Raw genomic sequence first — 27,443 nt, forward strand, 5'->3', positions numbered from 1 at the left:
CCAGCATCACAGCAAGACACCAGCCACCACAGTACGACAAACTGACAGATGAGTGGGGGCTATATGTACAGTCTAGAAAGAATATTTATGGTATATCACTTATACCAGAAAGATGTTTACCTGTACTTGATTGACCATGAAAAGGCTTTGGACTGTGTGGATCATGACAGGCTATGGATGGCACTGCAGAGAATGAGTATTCCTGAACACCTAATTGTGCTCATGAGGAACTTGTACATAGACCAAGAGGCAGTCATTAGAATAGAACAAGAGGACACTGATCATTTAAAATCAGGAAAGATGTGCATCAGGTTTGTATTCTTTCACCATACTTATATGCTGAGCAAATAATCCGAGAAACTGGAGGAAGATTCACTAACAAACTGTGATATTCAAATGATACAACCTTGCTTTCTGAAAACGAAGAGGACTTAAAATACTGATGAAGATCACAGCCTTCAGTATGGGTTGCACCTCAATGTAAAGAAAAAAAAAAAAAATTCTTACCACTGGACCAGTAAATAGTAAAATCATGATAAATGGAGAAAAGATTGAAGTTGTTAAAGACTTCATTTGTTTGGATCCACCATCAACACTCATGGAAGCATCCGTCAACAAATCAAATGATGTATTGCATTAGGCAAATCTGTTGCACAAGAACTCTTTAAAGTGTTAAAAACCAAAGATGTCAGTTTGAGGACTAAGGTGTGCCTGACCCAGGCTATTGTATTTTCAATCACCTCATATGCATGTGAAAGTTGGACAGTGAATAAGGAAGACTGTAGAAAAATTGATGCATTTGAATTATGGTGTTGGAGGAGAATATTAAAAATATCACAAACTGCTAGAAGAACAAACAAATCATTGTTGGAAGAAGTACAACCAGAACGTTCCTTGGAAGCCCGGATGGCCAGACTTCGTCTCTTATACTTTAGCTATATTGTCCAGAGAGACCAGTCCCTGGATAAGGTTATCATGCTAGGTTAAGTGAAGGGTCAGCAAAAAAGAGGAAGACCCTCAACGAGATGAATTGGCATAGTGGCAGCAGCAGTGGACTCAAGCTTAACAATGATTGTGAGGCTGGTATAGGACTGGGCATTGTTTCGTTCTGTTGTGCAGAAGGTTGCTATGAGTCAGAATCTACTCAATGGCACCTAATTGCTTATACCAAGCAACAATTATTATTAGATTCTTACATATTTTCTCAGTTTTTTGCTTTGTGTATAGATTTAGCATATACCACCTAAATACATTGCATGGAGTTGATTATGACTCCTAGTGACCCTGTAGGAGAGAGTCCAACTGCCCCCTTAGGGTTTCCAAGGCTTTATAGACGTAGCGTGCTTTATAGATGTGTTTTATAGACGTAGCATGCTACATCTTTCTTCTTCGGAGCAACTGGTGGGTTTAAACTGCCAACCTTTCAGTTAATAGTCAAGTGCTTTCACCACTGTGCCAGCAGAGTCCCCAAGTTTAAAATGTAGAGAACCCTTATTGTATAAGTACTTGACTGGTAACCACAGGGTCAGTGGTTCAGTCCCACCAGCCACTCCTCAGAAACCCTATAGAGGGTCGCTATGAGTCGGAACAAACTTGATGGCACTTAACAACAACAACAACCATTCAGAGGTGGTTAGCTTCTCCTTCTTCCTAGTCTCTCTTAGTCTGGAAGCTCCACTGAAACCCGTTGACCTTGGATGACCCTGCTGATATTTAAAATACCAGCAGCATAGCTTCCAGCATCCAGCAACATACAAGTCACCAAGTAATGGCAAACTAACCAATGAGTGGTGGTGGAAAATAACTCCATGTAAAAATGGTGTGACAAAGGTGGCTGACCTCTTCTTACTTTAAAAGAGGGAGAAAGAATCACCATCAGCATCAACCCAAAGCTGATTCCTATGAGGGGGAGGTCAGATATGACTCTACCTCCAACCTTTTTACTAATTGTGACACTAGTCATCCCTCCTTACACTCTCCACTTCTCCCGGGTTTAATAATTCCTTGCAATGGCCGCACAGAACTGACAGACAAAACTCAGGATCGTGGGGTCTAGTAGGAAAGTAGCAGGTTACAATCCAGGATAAAAAATGACTCAGGATGTAGTTCTTCGGTTAGGACAGCTTCTTCTCAGCTATGCCCACAAGCATGCTTCTTTCTGACCCTCAACCTCTCAGCTTCTGTCCCACTCAGCAAGTGTTACAAAGCCCTGTAGCTTCACCAATAATAAGTGCAAGCAAGCTTCCTGCCCGAAGGCATTCAGCTTCCTTGTTCTATGGACTACGAGCCCACCATGCCTTCTCCTGCCAGTCTCCTGATTCTGTTGCCGCTGCTTCTCACCATCCCGCACCTTCTCCAGTGTTACAACTCTCTCTGTCCCCGTGCCTAGGATGTTCTCATGGTAGGGATCTTAGGTCCCTGCTAGAAATCTTCATTCCTGCTCTCCACTCCTTGACTCCTCATTTTTGGTTGTCCACCTCTCTTGTTAGGGTTCCATGTACCTTATTTGCATGGTCTCACCCCCGTAAGGACATCATTTACCTTATTTACTTTATTAGCCAGCTAAGTACCTAATTTGCATAGCCCCACCCAGTGATTTGGTTGGAATTAAAAAGGTTATGACTAGACAGGTCATATTAAGTAATTCAGTGTACTGTTTTGCATTCCAGTTTTGGTTTTACTCCCTGTCTCAAGAAATGAACATACAGTTTAGTAGGTAATATGGAGCAGAGCTTTTGTAATGCTAAATAATGAATTCACATACTTAGGGGAAGGATATATATATTCTCACTTGTTGTTGTGGAGACTTGGATGATATTTGGAAACCCATATTTTATTCCATGTTATTTTTAAATTCACAAACACAGGGATACTTCAGTTGGAGAGTACCATTTCTGTAAAGTTTAGATAGAAAATTAATTTTCACTAATCAGTAGCACTTATTTCTTTATTGAGTGGGATTTAAGCCTTATTCACCTGGGTAAATGACTATGTCCCTGAAGCAAAATATGTTTTCCTGTGGGAGCTTACTGAGTGTTTTTTTGTGGGAGTCCTTGTGTGGAGCTGCCGGTTAATGCATTGGACTGCAAGGTCTGTCACCAGCCACACATAAGAAACCCTATACAGGGTAATTATGGGTCAGAACCGACTTGATGGCACTGAATAACAACAACAACATAACCCTATTTTATTTGTATAATTAGAGCCTGGCTAAGTATTCTTGGAACCCTTGCGGTTTTGTGTACTTGTGTCTCCAGTCCCCCTTCTCTAGTTCTCTGTGCCTTGTTGTTGTTCAGTGCTGTTGAGTTTCCAAGACTGTATGGAAGCTTGAAAGCTCATCTTTCTCCTGTGGAGCAGTTGTTTGGTTTGAGCTACTGACTCTGTTCAACAGTTCAGTGTTTATCCTACAGCACCACTAGTGCTCCTTGTATATAAATTTGTTGTTGTTTTTGTTGTTGTTGTTATGTGCCGTGGAGTCGATTCCAACTCATAGCGACCCTGTACAGGGTTTCCAAGGCTGTAAAGCTTTACAGGAGCAGAAAGCCTCATCTTTCTCCAGCGGAAAAACTGGTAGTTTCAAACTGCTGACCTTGCGGTTTGCAGACCAATTCGTAACCACTACATTGCCAGAGCAGGCGCTGTTAAGTCAGTTTCGAATCATAGTGAACCCTTTGCACAACAGAACGAAACACTGGCCTGACCTGCACTATCCTCACAATTTTTGTTACGCGTGAGCCCATTGCTCCTGCCACTGTGTCAGTTCATCTTGTTGGGGGTCTCTTTGTTGCTGACCCTTCACTTTAGCTAGCAAAATGTCCCTCTCCAGGGACTGATCCCTCCTGATAATATATCCAGAGTATGAGAGACAAAGGAGCTTTCTGGATGTACTTTTTACAATATAAATTTGTTTGTTCTTGTAGTCCATGATACTTTCAATGTTTTCCCCCAAAACCATAATTAAAATGCATCAATTCTATTGTCTTCCTTATTCACTGTCCAACTTTCACATGTATATGAGGTGATTGAAAATACCATGGATTGGGTCAGGCGCACCTAAGTCACCAAACAATTATCTTTGCTCTTGAACATTTTAAAGAGTTCTTGTGCAACAGATTTGCCTAATACAATACATCATTTGATTTCTTGACTGCTGCTTACATAATTGTAGGTCCAAGCAAATGAAGTCTTTGACAACTTCAATCTTTTTTTCCATTTATCATGATCAATTTAGAACATACTAAATACTGGTCGAGAATCAGTTTTCTCAGTGAGGTTTGTGTGTGCCTTCTCACTCCGGCTACACTTTTAGGTTCTCCTGTATTGTGCGGCTATAATTACTAGTTGTCAGAGTCTTCTGAAGATCTTTTCTTCCACTTTATTTGGAAAACTTACTTGATTCAAGATTAGTTATAAAAGGTAGTTTTCTAGAGTTTTAAGCAGTGGAGTTTCTCTGATGATTAAATATTGGCTTATCTTTCCCTTCTTTTAAACATTTTTATTAAAGTCTCCAAAACAAATTTGGCCTAGTTAGGTACTTTAACTATTTGTACAGTTAGATAATAATTGCAGCGCCCTTTTAACCCGAGTATGTGTAGTTATTTGCTCCTAATATGAATTACTATATTATAACACATTCTGTAATCTTTGAATGATGATTTCCAACTCATACCCTTTGTATATACCCAAAATAGGTTCACATTTTACTTCTCTTTTTATGTCTTGGGCAACAGAATTTATCATTATTGAAGATACTAGTTTTATTTTGGAGGCAATGCAAAAACATGTTTCTTATTTCATATAGCTAACTATATTCAAGTCTTTGATTTTATATATTAAACGGTTTCCCAAAAGAGTTTTACATATATAAAGGCTGCATGCTGGTGGGCAGGAGGCTGGCTTGCAAAATGTGCCCCTTGATTGTTTAAACGATTGTATATTCCTGTGTGTTTTTGTGTACATAAAAAAAAAAAAAGAGGAAATAGAGGCAAATACTGTTAGCCAATGGTGCATGGAGAGGATTGTAATTGTTGGAATGAAACAAAATATGATTGGTTGGTTGCAAAACCAGTGTTCTCCCATGTAAACTATCACTCAATTTATAATAAAAGCTTAAAAAAACTCTTATCAATAACAACCAAAAATCATTTCTAAATCCATCCAGGTGGGTATGAAAACCATACTACTGCATCTTTATGAAAATGTATGGGAGCTGAAAAGTTCAAATAAGTATGTGACATCCTATCTAGATATTATGATCTGTTTGTTTCACCATGTCTGCTTTGCTCTGACACATTGATATTTATAGAAACATTGTTTTACATGATAAAAAAAAAAAAAACACAAATTATAGAAAGGTATCCTTGTAGATTCTCTGGGGTCAGCCCAACCAATATATAAACTATATAGTTTTATTTATCAATAAAAGGTCACATATTATTGGACTGTATGACAATCGTACAATGCCATAAAATGCTCCAAGGATGTATAGGAATTCTAGTAGCCAGAAGTTAAAATGGTTTGACTCCAGTGCTGGACAAAGAATCTCATCATTTAATCTCCCACATTAGTGCTGTATGTGGTTTAAATCTTAAGTCATTAATATTTATTTCCTAATGTTTTCAAGGTACTAATATTAGAACCAACCAAGATCTACCAACCATCTTATTTGTCTATCAACAATGAAGCTGAAGAAAAGACAATATCTATTTGGCATGTGCTTCCAGATGACAAGGTAAATTATGAGATGACAAGGTAAATTATGCAATCAATTGTTGCAATTAATTGATAGAGTGTTAGTGAAAAAAGGCTTTACACCCTCCCAGCATTATATATTGCAGTTAACATGTGGTGGTGCATAGGTGGTGTGCTGTGGAGTCAGTTCCGATTCATAAGAACCCTGTATAGGGTTTCCAAGGCTGTAAATCGTTAAGGGAGCAGAACACTTCACCTGTCTCCCACTGAGTGGCTGGTAGATTTGAACTGTTGACTTTGTGGTTAGTAGTCCAATTTGTATGTCGCTACCAGTGTTCCTTCAAGCATGTGCATTAGTTAAGAAAAACTTGCTTAACTATGTATTTTCTTTAGGAGAAATACATTCTCTAATAGAAAAAATATTCATTAAATTTGAGTTATGCGTTTCAGTTATTAATAAAATATAATTGAACTATATCTGTTCTTATTATTGATTGCATAACCATCCATGGTATGCTCAATACTGGAGTATTTCTCTTATGTTTTATAAATTTATTTTATAAATGATGCCCCAAAGAGCAAATATTTAAAGTATGGTGGTGGTGGTTATGTGCCGTGGAGTCGGTTCCAACTCATAGCTACCCTATACAGGGTTTCCAAGGCTGTAAATCTTTACAGGAGCAGAAAGCTTCATCTTTCTCCTGCTGAACAGCTGGTAGTTTTGATCTGCTGACCTTAAGGTTCGCAGCCTGATTTGTAACCACTGCGCTACCAGTATAGGATTTTTTTTAAAATGCATATCTTCATTCTCGGAAGTATGTCAGATTAACAAGCTACTTCTAGCCTCATATCACCATTATAATTGTCATTTCATGTAGCTGCTTGGTTATCCAAGTAGCTGTTAAATTTCAGATTTGTCACACTCAATGTGCTGTGTACACAATGAAGTGGCCTGTACCACCACATGTTTTCAGAAAGATCCCCAACACTCTTCTTTCCACCCATCATAACCATTTGGATAAACTTTTCCACTTTTATATGTCATCTGTTCTAATGCATGTACAGAGTGCCCAGGTGGTACAGTAGGTAAGCACTCAGTTGTTAACCGAAATGTCTGAACCCACCAGCTGCTTTGGGGGAGACAATTGTGGTGGTCTGCTTCTGTAGAGATTGCAGTCTTGGAAATACTAGGGGGCAGTTCTATTCTACAGGGTAGGTCACTGTGAGTTGGAATTGACTCGATACCATCAAGTTAATGTATGTACAAATCAGTCTACTATTTTTGTTAAAGAGACGCTAGTAAAGACTTGACTTTTCCAGTCTTCAAGGTAGACCACAGAAGAGAGAAGTTTTGTTGAAAACTCATACAAATATTTTTTTCTTGTAATGGTTTTCCAAAATACCCTTACCGTTTTCCTTAAACTTTGTTCATTCACTTTTTCAGTGTAGTGTTAGGCACTACAGAACCAACAGTATACAAAATAAGCAGAATTCGTACCCTCCTTACAGTGCTTACCTGCTACTCAGAGAGACAGACAATAAACAAATATTCTATGTATGTTAACTGGTGGTAAAACAATTAAAGCAGGAAAGGAAACAGAAAGTACATTTGGGGGCACTGGGTTATAATTTTTTTAAATGTGGGCTGTCGGTCCTCAGGCTTAGGTTCAAATCCTATCACTCTCATGGGGACAACTCTGCTTCTCCAAACTGCGGTGTCGTCCCAGTGCGTGGCCCACAGCACCATCTGGATTCCTTATCTGTGTTGTTGGTGTTAAGTGCTATTGAGTTGGTTCTGACTCATAGTAACCCTGTGTAGATTTTCCAAGGAGCGACTGGTGGATTTGAACTGCCAACCTTGCAGTTAGCAGTCCAGTGCTTAATTTACAGTGCCATATTGTTGTTGTTGTTGTTAAGTGCCATCAAGTTGGTTCTGACTCATAACAATCCTGTGTAGGGTTTCCAAGGAGCAGCTGGTGGATTTGAACTGCTAACCTTGTGGTTCGCAGTCCAGTGCTGAGCCAACATGCCACACCAGGACTCCATACACTAGTATGCAAAACAGTAGTCACAATCTTAAAGGGTTGTAAAAGTTAAATGAAATAGTGCAGATATACTGCATTGTACAAAACTTGGCAATACAGTAAATGCTTGATATATTTTGACAATCTAAACAATGACAACAATAATAATAATACTGAAATGACTGCAGTATTATACTACTAACTTTGACACCTCATGAATTTAACCCCATTTAGTTTTTTAGATGACATAGGAATAATCTTTTGGAGGTTGTTAGTGTTATATTAGGGTACAACCCTGACTGTGTATCAAAACCCCTGCAGCGCCCTGGCTCCCAACTGCTATACTTAGAGTGAAGCATTGTTGTTGCTATTAAGTGCCGTTGAGTCGGCTCCTACTCATAGTAACCCTGTATAGGGTTTCCAAGGAGTGGCTTGTGTGTTTGAACCACCAATGTCTTTGTTCAAACCGACCTTTCAGTTCCATGCTTACCCTAGAGTGCCATACCAGGACTCCTAGCGAATGCAATTTTAGAGACTTATCCACTAGTAGACGTTGTAGTAATTGACAATACTCACCCAACAAGTCCCAAATGATTCTTGTCAATATGCTCCAGTATGGGAATAGTCAGGAACTTGATGTTTTTCATTACAAGGAGTGTCAATTGTATGGATAAAGATGAGAAAATAATTTCTTATGCTGACTCATTTATAACAGAAAACTTTGTTGGTAATGGATTTTTGGAGTTCTAGCAGGGGAACATATCCCTGTTCTATTAGGGAAGGTCATCCTCCTCAACCAAGCACGCAGCTTCAGGAGATACACTAATGGAGTAGTGAGGGAGGAAGAGGATACCTACCAAGCCAGCCAAATCAGCCGAATCAACCCTGATGATCAATGGGGCGACAGATGGATTTTCATGATAGACTAAAGGTGTCTGTGCTGGGCAAAGAGGGCACGACAGTGAAGGGGAGGGGAAAAAAACGTGTAAAATGCCTCCACACCTCCTTTCGCTTCCTTGCTTTTACCACTGGTGCACTGGCTATAGTCCTGTCCTCTGACTTCCTCCTGGGTGGGATGGCCACAGAGGGAGTCCCGTGCTAATTTTCAAAAAGCAATGTTTTCCTTAATACCGTGATTTTTCCGCTTGTTTTGGGAAACTGACGCTCAGGCCTTTATGGTAGATCCATAGCTCTGGTGTAGTTTTGTGTCCCTGGAATTTCAGCCCCTCCCCCAATGGAGCCTACCTGACTTAGCTCTGCCACTGCTACCAACCGCTGATGGTTGACCTTTGAACTTTCTCTTGGCCAGTGATTGAGGATGCTTCCATTCCATACTCTGTTGTTTACTCTCAGGTTCATAGTGATGAATTCAAGTCTCCTCACCAGTAATGGTTTTTTTAAAGAAACTTTTACCTTCTTTAGAGTTTTGGTCCAAATTTTGTTTGCAGATGTCCAAATGCTTCTGTTTATGTTCTTCTGTGAGTTGTTTCAGTACCCATCTCACATAAACTTTTCGAAACCCAAGTCAATAGTGGATTGTTTCATAGGCAGAGCCATGACTGGTTTGCAAATGATTTGCCACATAATCTATTGTCATTCATCTATCCAACAGAATCATTTCATGTGCACATTCAGTGTTGTCATGAGACATGGACAGATGTTTTAATCTAACTGGAGTTCAGATAATTTTTGACTCACCCTCATGTTATAGCTATAGATTCGTGGTGTGGTGTTGTAGGATCAGTACTGGACTGCTAAAACCATAAGGTCTGTGGTTCAAACCTACCTGACACTCCTCGGGAACCCTATACAGGGTTGCTATGAGTCGGAACTGACTTGACTTAGTAGCAACAATTGTAAGAAAAAAATGTGCATGGCCTTGATAATGGAGTTCCAAAGTATTAGACTCTAGGGGACCACAGAGAATAGTCAAACCTAGCTAGACTTGAGGCCTAAACTGTAATACTGTGATTGTAACTGGAAATAGGGAGATCATTTACAAAGAAAACAATATGACTTAATCACTAAGGAGAAAGAAGAATTAAAAGGGAGGAAAGAGTGTCAAGTGACTCAAATTTGGAGTGAATTGGTAGTACTGGTACCTTAGTTCACAGGAAATCCTGATTTGTGAGTCAGAAAGAGTTTCTGTTTGGACATGTTACGTTGGAACTGATGGAATCACTCCAAGTAGCAGTGTCTAGAGATAAAATGGAAATCATCAATATAATTATTTGTTACTGATCAATTTTTAAAAATACAGTGTGTGGAATCATTTGGAAAACGATAGTAGCAATAGTTGCACAACGTAATGAATGTGATTGATGTCATTGAATTTTTCATGTAGAAATTGTAAAATTGGCAAGTGTTTTGTTATATATATATATATATTTTTTTTTAACACAATAAAAACAAAATGAAGCAAAATAGTACATAATGTTCTATTTATACTTCTTAAAAGTATCTGCATATATGTTCTCATAAGCTGAAGAGTATAGTAGCCATCTATATAAAACTACACAAACTAGGAGAAGTAAGGAGACATGAGCATTCATATCTGGGAGAGAAAATTTTCTGAGGCTTGACTGGAAAGAGCAAAGTCATCCAAGGACACTTGGAAGCAGAATGGGGCTAAAGGAATTAGAGATTAGCAAGGCCAGGAGAAAGAACCAAGAGCCAGAGGTATTTGGAAGTCAGAAAAAGAACAGAAAGTAAGTCAGAGATTTTTGGAAATTCATACAATTTCTAACTGGTCATTCTTCATCCAACAAAGCAAGCTTTGTGTTGATTGCCTTATGTTTTGTGATTATCATAGAGTCAATGTTGACATTATACTAAGAAATAAATGCATTAGGTAATAAATGTGTCTTGAAAAGGGTGACAAATTTTAGGCTGTGAATTGTCCAGCTTCCGTCTTTGGATCAAGTGCCTTCATTTCCCATTATCTTTAGTGTAAAAAACTCTCTTTTTAAAACTTTTTGTAGTGAATTGAGTGAAGGCTTGCAGATTGTGAGTTTTACACTCAACAGATCACACACTTAGTTTCATTTCAGGGATTGCAATCCCCTCAATCTTAGTGCTAACAATTCTCCTTGTTCAAAAATGTAAACTGTCTTTAAGTGCATCATTTTTTCATTTTGAATTTGTTGATTTCTTTGCAACCCTTCATTCTGTCCAAAGTGTATTCTCTATGACTGCTATTTTCTCTATGTTTAAAAACAGAAAGTGGTAAAATTAGTATGACAAGCAACAGTACTAGTGTGGTGCTGTAGGACAATGCAGTGGACCTCAAGGTCATTTGAACTGCAAGGTTGGAAGTTTAAACCCACCAGCCGCTCCTCGGAAACCCAATGTAGGGTCTCTATGAGTTGGAACCAACTTGATAACAGTTGATAACAATAGCAAAAAAAAAAAAAAATGTTAAACAGGAACTGGATTGTTTTGTCAATTTTTCATAAGTTTGTGAAACAACAGAAAGTATTACTTTTCATTCATCATATGGATTTCTTTACTCTCTCTCTCTCTTGGTATTTTCATTCTTGTAGTGCTGTGGGTTAATACGCCAGACTGCAAGACTTTTGAACTGCAAGGCTGGCGGTTCAAGCTCACCAGCTGCTCCTCAGAAACCCTATACAGGGTTGCTATGGGTCAGAACTGACTCAATGGCACTTAACAACAACAAAACATTGAATGAACAATTATATGCTTTACCTGCAACTTTTAAGACCTTAAGTTCATTATGTAATTACCAAGAGTTCAGGGATATTTAGAGAGTTATAGTCTACATTCAGGGCAAAATTAATTGAATCCCAATCTCTTAGTGGAGTCTTGGTGTGACTCTGTAGGATAAGCACTGAACCGCAAGGTCGGTTTGAACTGCAAGGTTGGAGGTTGAAACTCATCAGCCCCCTTCCTCAACCCTACATAGGGTCACTATGAGTCAAAACTGACTTGATAGCACTTAACAGCACCACCAGCAATCTTTAATGATTTTTAATATATTGAGTGACTGATTGCTGCATAAAGCAAATCAGTATTTGACATAAGTGTGAATGTATACAGGAAAGAGAAACCTAAATTGAGGAACAGAGGAATTGTTTGCCAGACATTTCAGAGGTTGCTATTTCGAATTCCCCATCTTTGAGGTGGGAGTTCAGGCATCCTGTACGTATCTGGTGGTTTATCAAGTAACTAAAGACCATCTCAGAGTCCAGGGTCACCCAAAGAAGTCTGGACAAAGTTAGTAGGCAGTGAGCCCTGAGGAGGTGGACAGTGGTCAGTCAGAAAGAAGACACAAGTGCTGACTCCCCTACCCCAGTTCTAGCCAGTGGTCACTCAGGGAAGACCAAAGAAATTTGTGGGAGAACATGTTTACCCCAAATTCAGGTTATGATTATGTGATGCTTGCATCCAACAAGGATTCTTTCAGTTACAGAACCTCCCATTTAAAACCAGGCAGCCTCTTGGCCGTTGAGTGGATTCTAACTCATGGTGATCCCATTTGTCAGAATACAACTGTGCTCCAAAGGGTTTTCAGAAATAGATCACCAGGTCTTTCTTTCGAGGTGCCTTTGTTGTTGTTTTTGTTGGTGGTGCCATCGAGTCAGTTCCGACCCATAACGGCCCCATGTTGATTTTCCAAGGAGGAGCAGTGAGCTCGAACCGCTGACTTTGTGGCTCAAACTAACTTTGCAGTCCAGTGCATTAACCCAAAGCGCCACACCAGGACTCCACCTTTTCAGTTAGCAACCAAGCTTGTTATCTGTTTGTACTACACAGGCACTCCTACCTACTAAAAGTGGCTTCAGTAACTACAAAATGCTGTCTCACATTACAATAAGTTCAGTGGGGAGGGTGATCTCAGTGTATTCACAGTGTCAGGATTCTGAGTTGGCATCTCTATAAGAAAGGTGTCCTGGTGGTGCCATGGTTAAACACTGGCATGCTAATCAGAAGTTTGGTGGTTCTAACCCACTAGCCATTCTGTGTGAGAACTATGTGTCAGTCCGCTACCTTGGAAATCCTATGGAGCAGTTCTACTATGACCTACAGCCCCACAGGAATGGATTCACTCGATAATACTCTTGGTTTCTTCTCTCGTGTTCTTAAATAGCAGCTCTAAGCAACCTCTTATCTTTAGTACCAAAAGCTACATCCTGTGTCCATACCTAAACCAATAACTGGCACAAGAAATGGGCTGACCACGGCAGATTTAGACTAATCAAGTTTCACCTTCCCTAAGCATATTGCCACCTGAACCTGAACCAAATTCTTTTTTTTTTTTTTTTTTTTTATTAGCAAGGGAGAAGGAAACGATGTTGTTGCCTAGGGAACCAGCAGTGTCTATGTCTACCACAGTGTAACTCCTGCAATCTTAGCTTAGAATTTAGCTGTGATCCTTCTAGTCACAGTGGGTATGGAGGATCCAAGGTTAATCAGATCCTAGAAAATGTGGCTTGTGCTGACTGAATTGGGTTAGTGGTGGCTTGGGGTCTGGTGGGACTAATTATCACTCTAGCTCTCCCTGTGGCCCTTCCTTTTTCCTTCACTCCAGTACTGGCCCCAGCGGCCTTGTAACTAACTCACCTCTCAGCTTTGTAGCTCACCAGCACCTCCATGTGGTGAGTCCCTATAGGAAGCATGAAAGGAGAGAGACCTTATTCCCCATCACTCCATCTCTGGCCTGAGCTTTACACCATTAGAATGGAACGTTGGCTGGCAGCCCTTGCAGCCTTTCAGGAACCTAGACTCTGGAAATGCTCTGTTCCTTACCTCCCAACCAGCCCAATCAATCTGGAAAATCTCTGTTTGGCTGCTCTGAGAACAGGGCTGACGAAAGATAGATTTTCCCCAGTGCTGTCTGTTTGGTGTGTGGCAGTTGCTGTGTAGAGTTGCTGGGTGGCACACTTGGCTCTGTCACTGCTGCACTCAGCACCCGCCTCCTGATCCTGGAGATGGCCTCAGAAAGCAGCTCTGCCGCAGACTCTGAGGGTAAGTTTGCACTGGTGCAAACAGAAGGTACAAGTAACAGCTGCAGTTCCTGGACCGTACATGTTTACAAGTTCACCTGAGGCCAACAGGATTAGAACCAACATTCTGAATTACTAGTTGAGGCCACTGCTTTAACTCCTTCTGTCCTCTGGTTCTGAGGAATCCCAGTGGTGCTATAAGATAAGCACTGGACTACTTATCTTCACACCCACCAGCTGTTCCTCTGGAGAAAGACGTCTCGGAAACCGTATATAGGGTCACTATGGTTTGGAATTGACTTGATTTCAGTGGATTTGTTTTTTGTGTGTGTGCTCTGCTTAATTGACTTGATGGCACGGTTACTGGCTGGTATTCTGGCTAGGAGAGCTGCATTTTTTTGAGCATCTCTCTGTGGTTCCCTTCCCTGAGTTTCATGAACACTAGGATTCGCTGTGTGCTAATTCAAGACACATCCCTGTGACCTTAGCAATATGCGTTGAAAGAAGATTGTTAGTGATTCTACTTTGGGCCGGGAGTTCTGGTGTGGCGCTATGGGTTAATATGCTGGACTGCAAAGTCAGTTGGAATGGCAAGGGTCAGTGGTTCAAGCTCATCAGCTGCTCCTCGGAAACCCTGTATAGAGTCACTATGGATCAGAACTGACTCGACAGCACTTAACAACAACAACACTTTGGGCCTAAGTGGATCTACTTTATTTTAAGTCGTCTGGTCCTAGCAAAGAACTGGAGGCTGTGGGTATAAATTGTGGCTTTTGAGCGGCTTTGGCCAAAACAAGAACTCTGATCACCCTCAGAGCCAGAAGACTTTCGTAACCCATTTCACTGGCCCAGTCCAGTGAGAGGCTAAGAGGTTGTCTTCCCGGTGGCTTCACATTTACAGAATTCAGTTCAGTGGAATCTCCTATTGGACAGTACTTGCTAAGCCTGGACACTGGTATCAACTACTTTGTAAAAGCAAACCTAGTGCTGTGTTGAGTTGCTTACAACTCAGGGCTCCTTAATTTAGGTGCATATACATTTAATTTTAACTCAGTTTTAACAATCATCTGAGCAAATAAATTTCTACACTTTTTCCATCTTTGCCCTGTTTAGCATATGATCATATTACCATCCAATCTGTAATGTTCAACTTTTCTCAATATATTGAATTCTGCATAAATTAGGTAGTAGCTATGATGAGCACTGTCTGCATGTGCACACACATGCACACACACGTATTTTCTGGAATTTTATGAAAAAGATTCTAGCTCGAGAATTTGCCAAAGATAACTCAGAATCAAATAGCTGTCTTTAAATCTTACAAAGATCTTATTCCAATTAATGTTTTTCTTTCTCAGAAAAGAAATATTGTGTGGCCATACTGAATTACTTTGATCTCTGAATTTGTTTTTCATAAGAAATTAATGCAGAACCAATTTGAGAGTTAATGTACTAAAATTCAGATGTTACAATTTAATGAGACTAATTCTTCTAGGGAGTCTCTAGAGAGAGCAAACAGTTAAGCACTTGACTACCAGTAGACAGATTAGCAGATGGAGCCTATCCAGAGACCCCTTCTGAAAGGTCATAGCATTGAAATCTCATGGTGCAGTTCTGCTCCACACACATGGAGTCGTCATGAGTTAGGACGCATTCAACCCCAAGCAACAATGATCCTAGATCCTTTTGGAAGCTGTTTTATTCTTAGACCAGTGTAATGGTTACAAGTTGGATGACTAACTTCAAGGTCAACAGTTCAAAATACTAGTCATTCATCAGGAGAAAGATGAGGCTTTTCTACTCCTGTAAAGATTTACAGCCTAGGAAACCCTATGCAGGGCTGCTATGAATCAGAACCGCCTCCACGGTACACCACCACCACCACATTGAAATACCAGAACTATTAGGTAGAGTGAACAGTATTCTGTGGCTTGAGAAAAAAATTGCAACTTTCCAACCAGATAATTTATTCATGAAGAATTTATCTACTAGGAAAAAAAAAATTACTCTGTGTATATTATTTTTAAATAACAAAATGAAATTATTGTTATTTTATGTTGTTTTTATTGTTCTTCTCCTGTGTTCTAGAAAGGTATTCATGAGTGGAATTTTAGTGCTGCTTCCGTCAGGGGAGTGAGGTAAGTTTCATTGGTATACTTTGTTTACTTAGAAGACATTTTTCTGGGAAATTTATGACTTGAATAGAGTTTTTAGTCATGATAAAAATTGCAAAGAACTTCAGGAATCTTTCTATCAGTGGAAATGCTCAACTTTCTCCAGGCTCACTGTCTCCAGTATTAATAGCTCTGCTGTTGGGAAAACTAACCTTGCTTGCCACCTACTTAAAATATGGTGCCTCAAGGACAAACGTGAACTGTGGATCAGAAGCAAGTTGTCGATAAAAGGGAGCTCTGTGGACTCCTGTATATGGTTGAGCTGCTGGTTTGGGTTTATTATGGTTTCCAGTTCCTTTTGGAATCCCAAGAACTAATCTCCCATAGCATGGATTCAAAACGTACTTGCCATATACTAGATTTTGTCCCATAGTTAATAAAGTAAGAAGATTGGAAATCCTTGTTGTAGTTGTTTTCCCCTAAAGCCATTCTTAAGTCAGTGTTCAGAGATTATGGTGGTTCACTTTCATTCAACTCAATTCTGGCATTATTTTTCAGAATCAAGGTATATTGATTGGGTGCTTAAATATTTGTTCTATATTGTTGTTGTTCGTTGCCATGAAGTCAGTTCTGACTCACAGTAACCCGATGTACAACAGAACAAGACAATTCCCAGTTCTGTGCCATCCTTATAATTGTTGTTACATTTGAGCTCATCGCTGCTGCCACTGTGTCAGTCCATGTCACTGGGGCTCTTCCTTGTTTATGCTGACCCCCACTTTGTCAGAGGAGCTCTGGTAGCATAGTGGTTACAAATTGGGCTGCTAATCTCACAGTCAGCAGTTCAAAATACCAGCAGTTCTGCAGGAGAAAGATGAGGCTTTCTGCTCCTACAAAGATTTACAGCCTCGGAAACCCTATAACAGGGTCTCTATGAGTCGGAACTGACTCCGTGGCACATAATTACTACCACCACCACTTTGTCAAGCATGATGTCCTTCTCCTGGGATTGGTCCCTCCTGATAACATGCCTGAAGCATGAGAGATAAAATCTCACCCTCCTGGCTTCTGTGGAGCATCATAGCTGCACTTCCTCCAAGACAGATTTGTGTTTTCTTCTAGCAACTGGTGGTACTTTCTTTATACTTCTCCAACACCACAATTCTATCGCACCGATTTTTCAACAATCTACCCTATTCACTGCCCAAATCTCACATGCATATGAGGTTATTGAAAATACCATCACGTGAGTCAGATGCACCTTAGTCTCAAACTGACATCTTTGTTCTTGAACACTTTAAAGAGGGTCTTGTACAGCAGATTTACTGAATGCAATAGGTCATTTGATTTCTCTATTAGCATGTGCTAAAACAGCTCTTGCAAATTTCATGCCAAATTACTGGAGTTTACTACTATTTATCCCCACATAGTGGAAAGGTGAGAAAACAAAAGATTTCTGTAGGCTAGTGTTGCAATATCCTGTTGCTTTTGGAAGAGTAGTAATTGGCTTCGTTGGAGCATGAGCTGGTTGAGCTGTCTGAGTCAATGATAATTGGAGTTTGCCTGGTAAAACCACCTGTTAGTTCATGAATGATCTGAACAGAAACGAGCATGATTATGGACTGACTCATTATATATCTTTTCAATCAATGCCTTTTCAAATACAGATTAACTTTCTTAATATTTAATTTTTAAAACCAGTCACTAGCAAAGCACTCGCTATTTATTGCTGTATTTTTAAGCAACCCATCTAGGAAAGCTTGGCAAATATAAATGTCATTTTAGCATGTTCGTTTTCCAATGAATTAGTTTTCTTTAATTAGGTCTGGCACCCCTGGAGCGTTTGTTGTAATTTATGACATTGACATAGAACGCCTACAGATGGCTGTTAAATGTTTGCATGTTAGGAAATTTGAGTTCCAGTGGGTGACTTCAAACACAGTGAACTTTTCTTTGTTTTCCCCTCGATAAGGAAGTAATGACAAACTATAGAAGAAACTCCAACTGGGTCAGCAGTTTGTCTCAGCTTAAGTCGCTGGGCATTCCTTGAGCACTAGCTGTGTGTCAAATGTTAAGACAATTACTAAGGATGCAGAAATGCCTAGGACATGAACTCAGCTGTCAAGGAGCTCTTGGCCCAGCAGGGGAACTGTCTGTTAGCAATACTGACAATACAGTGTAAGATGAGCAATGATAAATGTATGTTCAAAGAACAGAGGTACAAGAGGAAGTCTTTCTGTTTAGGGTAGAAGTAAGGAACTGAAAGAGAGATGGTCTAAAGTACGTCTTAAATGATAAATATAGTTTCTTTTAAAAAGTCACAAATCAACAGCCATATAAAATCAAAAGAACAGCAGGGGCAAAAACATTAAACAGGGGTCAGCACACTTGGGCCCACAAGCCAAATCTGGCCTCCTGCCTATTTTTATAAATAAAGTTTTATTGAAAAATGGTCATGTTCACTCATTTAAGGCTTGTGTAAGGAGTCCTGTCAAGTGTCAGCATCGATGGACTCAAGCGTGGCAACAGTAGTGAGGTTGGCCCAGGATCGGGCAGTGTTTCATTCTGCTGTACGTAAGGTCGCTATGGGTCAGTACTGACTCGATGGCACCTAACAGCAATAATAACAACAAGGGGTCCTGATGTGGAATTGTAGGATAAGCACTGTATTGGTAACTACTACAAGATTGGCAGTTCAAATCCATCAACTGCTCCTTGGAAACCCTTATACAGGGTTTCAGTGAGTCAGAATTGCCTGGATGACACTTAATAACTAGGTTATAGTGTGTTTAAGGTTGTTTTCATGCTCCGGTGGCAGAAATGAGCAGGGGACCCACAAAACCTAAAATATTTACTCTCTGGTCCATTATGGAAAAAGTTTATTGTTGTTAGGTGTCATCGACTTGGTTCCGACTCATAGCAACCCAGCTCACAAGAGAACAAAACAATGCCTGGTTCTGCACCGTCCTCACAGTTGTTGTTAGGTTTAAGCCATTGTTGCTGCCACTGCCAGTCCATCTCATTAGGGGTCTTCCTCGTTTTCACTGATCCTTCACTTTACCAAGCACAGTATCCTCCTCCAGGGACTAGTCAGTCCCTCCTGATAACATGTCTAGCTAGTGAATTCTGAATTGTCCCATATTGCTGTAATGTGAGTCACTTGTCCAGATCAAACCAAGAGCTGCTCTACATATCTTCACTTCCCTATAGTCTCTAGCACTAATGAGGTGCTGTGACCGCCTCCACATTCTTTTTCACATTAGGCAGATTAGTGCTGTTGTAGATGGTAGCTGTTGCTCATTTTACAATAGCTGGAAGCATCGCTCATACTTGCTTACACCACCCTAGAGCATCCCAACTCCCCAGAACTGAAAAGAAGGGCAGTTCTCAGGATCTGAAAGAATTTTAGTATGAGGCATAGAGAATATCACAGTTTTTAAAATGCTGTTTGTACCTTTTCTTTTTTCAAATGACGTATCAGAATTGTGGTTGGATATAAAAATATTTCATTTTTATTACAGATCTTTAGAAGTATTAGTATTTCCCTGAATAACAGTTTTTTGTTTGTTACAGTATTTCTAAATTTGAAGAACGATGCTGTTTTCTTTATGTGCTTCATAATTCTGACGATTTCCAAATCTATTTCTGTACAGAACTTCACTGTAAAAAGTACGTATTAGTCATTGTTTAATTGTGAAAAGAAGACTGTTCTTACCTGATCATTATTCTTAATTAATGAGTCAGCATGTAGCTCCTATAAAAAATTCTTGACTATGTGGTTATGTAAATATTTTTATTTGGCTAATATGTTATAATTATGTGGTATATTTAACAGTCAGAGAATTTGGGGACTCTCCTTATTTTTCCAGAGAGAAAACATAAATCAAAACTTACTGGGTAATTATGTTTCATTTTTAAAGTACTCACTTAAAATTTATGCTTACCAAAATTTTAATTCTTGAATTATTTTGAATAATGTCACCATTATCTGCAACAGTGGTTCTTGAGCCTGGCAATCCTGGGCCCTCTCCTAGACTATTTGGATACTAATTGGATCCAGTTTTCTGGCAGAAGAACAGCCTGAATTAAGAGCCAGCGATCTGATCTCCAGAAGCCCAGTGGCACAATGATTAAGCACTTGAGTGTTAACTAAGAGATCTGCAACTACCAGCTGCTCTCCAATCAACTTCTGTAAAGATTTACAGCTTTGGATACCCTCTAGGGCTGCTCTACTGTGTGCTATAGGGTTGCTATGAGTATTGAGGTTATTGTACAATATCAGCAACTCTCATAGCACAATGGTTAAGCACCACCAAACAGTCCATGGGAGAAAAGACCTGGTCACCTGCTTCCATGCCCATGACAGCCTAGGACACCTGTAGGCCATTTTCTACTCTACCCTACAGGGTCCCTATGAGTCCGACAAACAACAGCAACAACATTTCACAATATCGGTATTCATGTTATGACCCATTTTAAATATTCACGAAACAAAAATAGTAGTAGCTAATGTTTAATGAATGTTCTAACCACTGGACACGTGTTACCGCAAGTCATCTTCACAACAGCCTATGAAATAACACGTTGTCCTCAACTTGATTCCCACTCAAGGTGACACTGTAGGACGTACGTTATTTGTTGTGAAGTGCCATTGAGTTGGTTCTGACCCATAGCGACCCTGTATAGGATTTCCAAGGAGCAGCTGGTGAGCTTGAACCGCCAAGCTTGCAGTTCAAACGGCTTTACAGTCTGGCACACCAGGACTCTGGATAGGACAGATAGAACTTCCCAATAGGGTTTTCCAGATTGTAATCTTTTTGGAAGCTGAATGCCATATCGTCCTCTCTTAGAGCAACTGGTGAGTTCAAGCCAGCTGCATTTCAACTAGCAGTCAAGCACTTAACTACTGTGCCATTGTTGTTGTTGTTGAGTGCTGTCGAGTCGATTCCGACCCATAGCGACCCTGTATAGGGTTTCCGAGGAGCGGCTGGTGAGCTCGAACCACCGACCTTGTAGTTCAAACGGCTTTGCAGTCTGGTGCATTAACCCACAGCACCACACCACTGTGCCATTAGGGGGTCTCCTAATTATGAGATGTTGTTGTTGCTGCTACCATCTTAGTTCCAACTCATGGTCACCCCATATACAACAGAACGAAACACTGCCCAATCTTGCGTCATCCTAACAATTGTTTATTTGAGCCCATTACTGCAGCCACTGTGTCCAACAATCTTGTTAAGAGTCTTCCTCTTTTTCCGTAATCCTCTATGATATATGTTGTGTCATTACATAACATCCAGTCAGTTCTGACTCATAGTGACCCTGTGCACAACAGAATGAAACACGGCGCAGGCCTGCACCATCCACACAGTTGTCGTCATGCTTAAGCCGATTGCTGCTGCCACTGTGCCAATACATCTCGGGAGTTTTCCTGTTTTTCACAGACCCCCCACTTTACCAAGTGTGATGTCACTTTCCATGGGTCTAGTAACATGTCCAAAGTATGAGAGACAAAGTCTCATCATCTTGACTTCTAAGGAGTGGTCTAGCTGTAGTTCTTCCGGTACCAATTTGTTCTTCTGGGAGTCCCTGGTATATTCAGTATTCTTCTCCACACCATAACTCAAATGCATCAATTCTTCTGTGGTCTTCCTTACTCATTGTTCAGCTTTCATATGCATATGAGGCAATTGATAATACCATGGTATGGGTCAGGTGAACCTTAATCCTTACACTGATACCTTTGCCTTTGAATACTTTAAATCTGTCTTGTGTTAATAGATTTGCCACAGGTACCTATGACTCCTGGTCTGATCTGGATTGCAAACCACAAGTTCAGCAATTCATACCCACCAGCTGCTCCTCAGAAACCCTGTAACAGAATCTATGAGATTTGTTGTTGTTGTTAAGTGCCATCAAGTTGGTTCCAACTCATAGTGACCTTTTATAGGGTTTCTGAAGAGCGGCTAGTGAGTTTCAACTGTCATCTTTGTGGTTCAAACCAACTTTGGGATCCAGTGCTTAATCCCACAGTACCACACCTTATGTATCCTCCATTTTACATTGAGGGATGAGGCTCAGAGAAGTTGAGGCGCACACCCAAGATCACACAGACACTAATTATTCTGGTCTGATAACCAAGTCCATGTTCTTAACATTCCTAGTACCTATCTAGCATCATTGTTCCGATTCTACAATATTGCATTATCTGGAGTGAGATATTAATTAGATCAGAAATTTCTAGCAAATTTTACCAACCTGTGCTTTCCTTTGGAATGATATTTTTCTCATTATCAGTTTATCTTGTTGCCTGGTTTGTTTTCTTTTAGCTTCTATGTCTTTTCTCTGAAGTCACTTTGGAATGTGCTTGCCTATATTTAATCATGTATGTGTGTGTTAGTGACTACATGCCAACTTCCATTGTAGGTTTTTTGTGATGGTGAATACCATTACTGAAGACAAGGGGAGAAGCACTGAGGAAGGGGATTGCGAAGGGGACTCCTTGGAGGTAATGACTTAGTTTTGGATGTTAGTTTTACAAAGTTTCTCTTTGACTCATAGTTTAAAACTATTTGAAGCCTTTTTGAGGGAGAGGTGTGTGTGTGTGTGTGTGTGTTTGTGTGTGTGTGTGACTGAGTGAATAAATATTGTGAGCCTGGGGGTTCAGCCGGAGTCTGTAAACTTTCCCTTAATGCTAAAAGCTACTTTTGGAATTCTTTTGGTTAAAAGGGGCTAAAAACCAAACATTGAGGAGCTCTGATTCTGGATTGATGAGTTTGGGGCATTTTACTTATTTGAGAGTAAATTATTATGCTTCCTCTATGAGGCTGTTGATTACCCTCAGTGCCTAGGCCACAGTGCCTAACCCAGTTTATATTTGGCTCTGAACTATATGCAGTCCAGACAAGCAGGACTCTCTGATAGAACTCTTTGTGGCCCTCAGTAGCATGCCGCACAAGGAAGCTGAAATGGTACAAGACTAATGGATTAATAAGAGAAAGTGATAATAGTCACCTCACATGTTGTTCCTCCACGGGAATCCTTCTACTGAGGCCTCAGGGACATGGTCCACTGTGGATACCTGCTCTGAGGTTGTGCCTTTCTCTTCTCACTATTGCAAGGCTCAGTGGCAGATGTTTCCAAAGTCCTGACTCCTAGTCTCCCCCTGCTGCATCTTCAGTAGCTGAAGGAGAACCCTTCTCCAAGCTCTCCAGGAGGACACTGCTGTCTCCAGGTCCTTTCCAACGCTTGACTTGAGTAATTCTGAATTCAAGCAATGTGAAAAATGGTATTTTCAGTGCTAGAATTAAATTGAAGAAACTATGGTGGTGGTAGTGTGCCATGGAGTCGGTTACAACTCATAGTGACCCTGCATATGGTTTCCAAGGCTGTAAATCTTTACAGGAGCAGAAAGCCTCATCCTTCTTCCGCAGAACGGTTGTTAGTTTTGGACTACTGACCTTGAGGTTAGGAGCCCTACTCCTAACCACTACGTTCCTTGAAGAAACTATAGCACAAATATTTACTTATTAGACCATTTTGCTCATGTCATTGCAGACATGTTAATAATGTCATTTCAAAAACAGAAATGCTTACAAAATGCTGAATGAGTAGGGAATCAAAGGAAAATTTAAATCTACTCCTTTAACAAGGGTATAGGGGGTGGCACCTGTCCTCCTCTGACTTAAAAAGCTGGTGTTGGGGGGCGGAGGGAAGTGGAGTAAGGAGAGAAGAGTCACCGTCAGCATCAGCCCAAGGCTGATTCCTATGCGGTTGAGATCACACATGTCTCCACCCTCCAACCTTCTCTACCAAATCTGTCCCCAGCCATCCCTCGTACAGCACTGTCTACTCAGCCAGGCTCAATGTTTCAATCCAGCGGCCACCCAGATCTCAGATTACCATGCTTATAGTTCTGAAGTCTGTTATTGAAATTAGCAGATTACAATGCAGCATCCTTACCAAAGACTGTGTACTGAGCATTCTCTCAGGATACACAAGAGGACAGCCTCTTCTCTCCTGTGACCTTTGGCCCTTTGACCTGCCTCTGTCCCGCTCAGACAATGGTATAAAACTCTTTTAGTACTCCTGACAAATGCCCGAAGGGCATGCTACTCCTCTAGAAACCTCAGTCCAAAAGTGCTTCTAGCTGTTTCCTCAGCTGTGGCTCCATGAATCGGTAAACCTAGTTCCCCAAATTAAATACCTGGAGGCACCCCACTTCACAAGGAAGCCTCCTGTCCAAAAGCAAGCAGCTTTACTTCTTCCATAGGCTGGCAGGCCCTCTGCTCTTTCTCACCCTCTAACCCTTGGTTTTGCTGCTGCTGCTCTTCCTCGGCTGTTCCTCCGGTGTCACAGCTTAAGGAGAATAAAACACAGGAATCTTGGGGTCCAAAGGATACACTGCATTCCACTCCCCGCTCTTCTACCTTGTTGGTATCGAGACTCCCCTTGTTTCTGAGATGGCATTTTACATTCACACTAGACTTACAAATTTGTCCATCACAGTTAGCACTATTAATAACCAATCACAATTGAATCCTTCCAGCATCTTCTCCCACCTTCTCTTACCCAGACCCTTTAGAAAACTAGTCATTTGGTGAGAGTTACAAAAACTATGAAGGAGCTCTGGTAGTGTAGTGGTTATGAGTTGGGCTGCTAACCTCAAGGTCAGCAGTTCAAAACTACTAACTGTTCCGTGGAGAAAGATGAAGTTTGTCTGTTCACATAAAGATGTACAGCCTCGGAAACCAAATACAGAGTCGCTATGAGTCAGAATTGACTCCACGGCACATAAACAACACCACCACCGCGAAGACTATGAGTCTAAGAGTCATATGAAATAATTCAGTGCACTGCAATTCCCCAGTCGTTAACTCTGTCTGTAGTTAAATGATTTTGTTTTCTAGAAGTTATATAGCTCTGACATTCCTAGTTAGGCTAAGGCTCTTGTACTAGAGTTATAAAAAGATAATAGTCCTAATTTATTGTTGTTGTTGTTAAGTACTGTCGAGTCGGTTCTGACCCATAGCGAGCCTATATAGGGTTTCCAAGGAGCAACTGGTGAGTTGAACCACCAACCTTGCAGTTCAAATGGCTTTGCAGTCTGGTGCATTAACCCACAGCACCACACCAAGACTCTAGTCCTAATGTGGAGGGGGAAAAAAGGATCTTTCCCCATGCATTAACTTAGTGTCTGTAAGAGTAATTGACAGGGCTTCTATTTGTGTTGGTTTTACATTTCACATGCTCCCTTTTCTTATTCAAGCGATTGCATTAGGAACTAAATTTCTTGACTCCTACTTCAGTGTTTTTTGTTTTTTTTTTACTATACCTCGTTATCGCTCAGTTTCTATTTGTGCTTGATTTAGTGTCATTTGATTTACAGCAACTGCCAGGATAAAAGTTAACCAAAATAGTAAGCATGAAGCAGTTGCATCAGTGGTATCAATGTCATAATTTATATAACATTGGTGATGTCATAATTTACTGTCATTCAACAACAAAATAACAACAAAAAAGCCCCAGCAGTGTTTACCCTTTATTTCATAGCTTCTTTTTAAGAACTAAATCCATCCTACCAAAAATGTAGATAACATAGGAAGCGTATGGTAATCATTAGACAAGATGAGTCTATCTTAACCATATACCAGTAGCTCTCGTGGCACTGTTCAATAAGCCCTGGACTGCTAACTGCAAGGTTGGCAGTTCAAACCATCCAGCAGCAGCTCTGCAGAAGAAAGATGAGGATTTCTGCTCCCTAAAGATCTGCAGCCTATATAGGGTGACTGTTAGCCAGAATTGACTCAGTGGCAGTGGGTGTGGTTTTGGCTTTTAACCATTTATGTAGCGTAACACAGCTTTAATTGCCTTGAAATTTGTGACATGTCTGGTCAACTGATTTTTCTAAGCTTTCTTATGTAAAGTTGGTAGGTAGATCAGTTTTCAAGGAGCTAGATAGCGAAAGGAAGCAGGATCAGGCTGTGATTGGACAAATTTGCAGGAAGTACTATGAACATTAAGCAGCTAACTGAAGAGGGAAATGCTAAGGCTCCTTCCTAGTAATATTCAGAAGGTTTTATTTGACCTACTGACCTCATAAAACACAGAGCTCACATCACAGCATTCCTCTCACACCCTTCTAAGTCAGTGCAGGGGTTCATTCTTTCAGCGTTTGAAAAACATACCTACACTTCCATCCTTTGCATTTCAGCAGAATAATTTTAAATATGTGACATAGAATGGTTCTTACAGTACTCCAGATGGGCTACATAGCCTATTTGACAACTTTTAAGTGTTTGGGCTTGGTTTGCCTTTATGGTACAGCCTGTGATATTGCTGGTGTGTTTCCATGGGTGTTTCATTGAGATATTGGATGGATACCGTGGTGTTCTGTACTGTGGAAATGGTGGCATCTGTTTGGACTTTCCCTCTCAAATGAATGAATGCCCCTTTACAGCCAGACTACCTTTACAATATGAGTTAGAAAGCCTTAACTTACATTTTTGTATTTTTTATTTTTAGTCCGAAATGCTGCTGAGTCCGTTCTGACTCATAGCTACCCTGTATAGGGTTTCTGAGGACCTCCTGATGGGTTTGAACTACCACCCTTGTGGTTTGTAGTCTAGCGCGGACCCTACAGCACCACATCAGGACTCCATATTTTTGTGTAACTTACAATAGCTCTCCATTGCTCATGATTGCATTTCTTACATTTTCAACACTGTCAATTAAAATTATTTTGCTACTTTTCTAAATATTTGAGAAAAATGAGTGTTTCCATTCTATTAGTATAACCAGGACTCTAAGTGAACTTCAGCCCTTGAAGGGCATGCCCCGAATCATCCTGTCACTCCCCATTCTTCAGTCTAAACAAGAATTGCTTTAGAGAGCATCTTTGCACAATTATTGAGATTTGTATGTAGAGTAGATATTTTCTCATCTTTACCTCAACTGAAGATGGCATTCAAATTGTTTTAATACATGTGCTAAGTATTTCTGAAGCCCTTGGGTACCTTAGCCCAAAATAAATGGAATGTGTTAGAAATGTCAGATGATCAGGAAGTGCTCTTAACAGTTTTTAACTTCATGTGGGGTGCTGTTGACATTCAGCAAGCATTAACTTAGTCTTATCGACTTCGATTCAAAACAAATTCCTACATTTCCTGGTATTTGAAAAACTGCTCATCAGAGGCCCAAGTGAAGGTCTGTTTTTCTTTCTGATTTGAGTCATCAGGCTTCTGTGAGTCAGTACATTCATGGAAGGGATTCGGCCTCCTTTGAGTCATGGTTGAAGGGAGCCCCTTATTCTTGCTGTCACCTAAATCTAGAAAGACCCCATGGATTGGGCTCATGAGCCCTGAGTTTAAGCTCTGCCTTTACCAACAACCAGTTTTATAACTTTGGACGTAGTTTATACAAGAACATCTTGAATATCATTTTCTAACTCTAGTTTCTTGTCATTTTCAAGGCTAATACAAAGTGTACATGGTTATTTCAAATACAGCTCAATATGATTTTCACAGAAGGTCTTCTCTTTTTAAAACAGAAAGAGAAACAGCTTCTTTTGATTAAAGGATGTTTTGCGATTCATTGTTATATGTTGACATGGAAGGGTTATGAACCCATATATATATATATATATATAT

At 40.3% G+C, this 27,443-nt stretch overlaps 1 protein-coding gene across 1 annotated transcript in view; it reads left to right on the forward strand.

Annotated features, from left to right (window-relative positions):
• MAP3K5 (mitogen-activated protein kinase kinase kinase 5) overlaps nt 1–27,443 on the forward strand; it is a 311,649-nt gene that overhangs the window by 182,762 nt on the left and 101,444 nt on the right. Inside the window, exons 12-15 of the mRNA XM_006834631.1 lie at nt 5,624–5,731; nt 15,770–15,819; nt 19,369–19,464; nt 22,222–22,303. Coding sequence (XP_006834694.1) covers nt 5,624–5,731; nt 15,770–15,819; nt 19,369–19,464; nt 22,222–22,303 — 336 coding nt within the window. The remainder of the gene's footprint in view (nt 1–5,623; nt 5,732–15,769; nt 15,820–19,368; nt 19,465–22,221; nt 22,304–27,443) is intronic.

Source organism: Chrysochloris asiatica, unplaced genomic scaffold, assembly GCF_000296735.1.
Source record: "Chrysochloris asiatica unplaced genomic scaffold, ChrAsi1.0 scaffold00013, whole genome shotgun sequence".
NCBI classification, from domain to species: Eukaryota; Metazoa; Chordata; class Mammalia; order Afrosoricida; family Chrysochloridae; genus Chrysochloris; species Chrysochloris asiatica.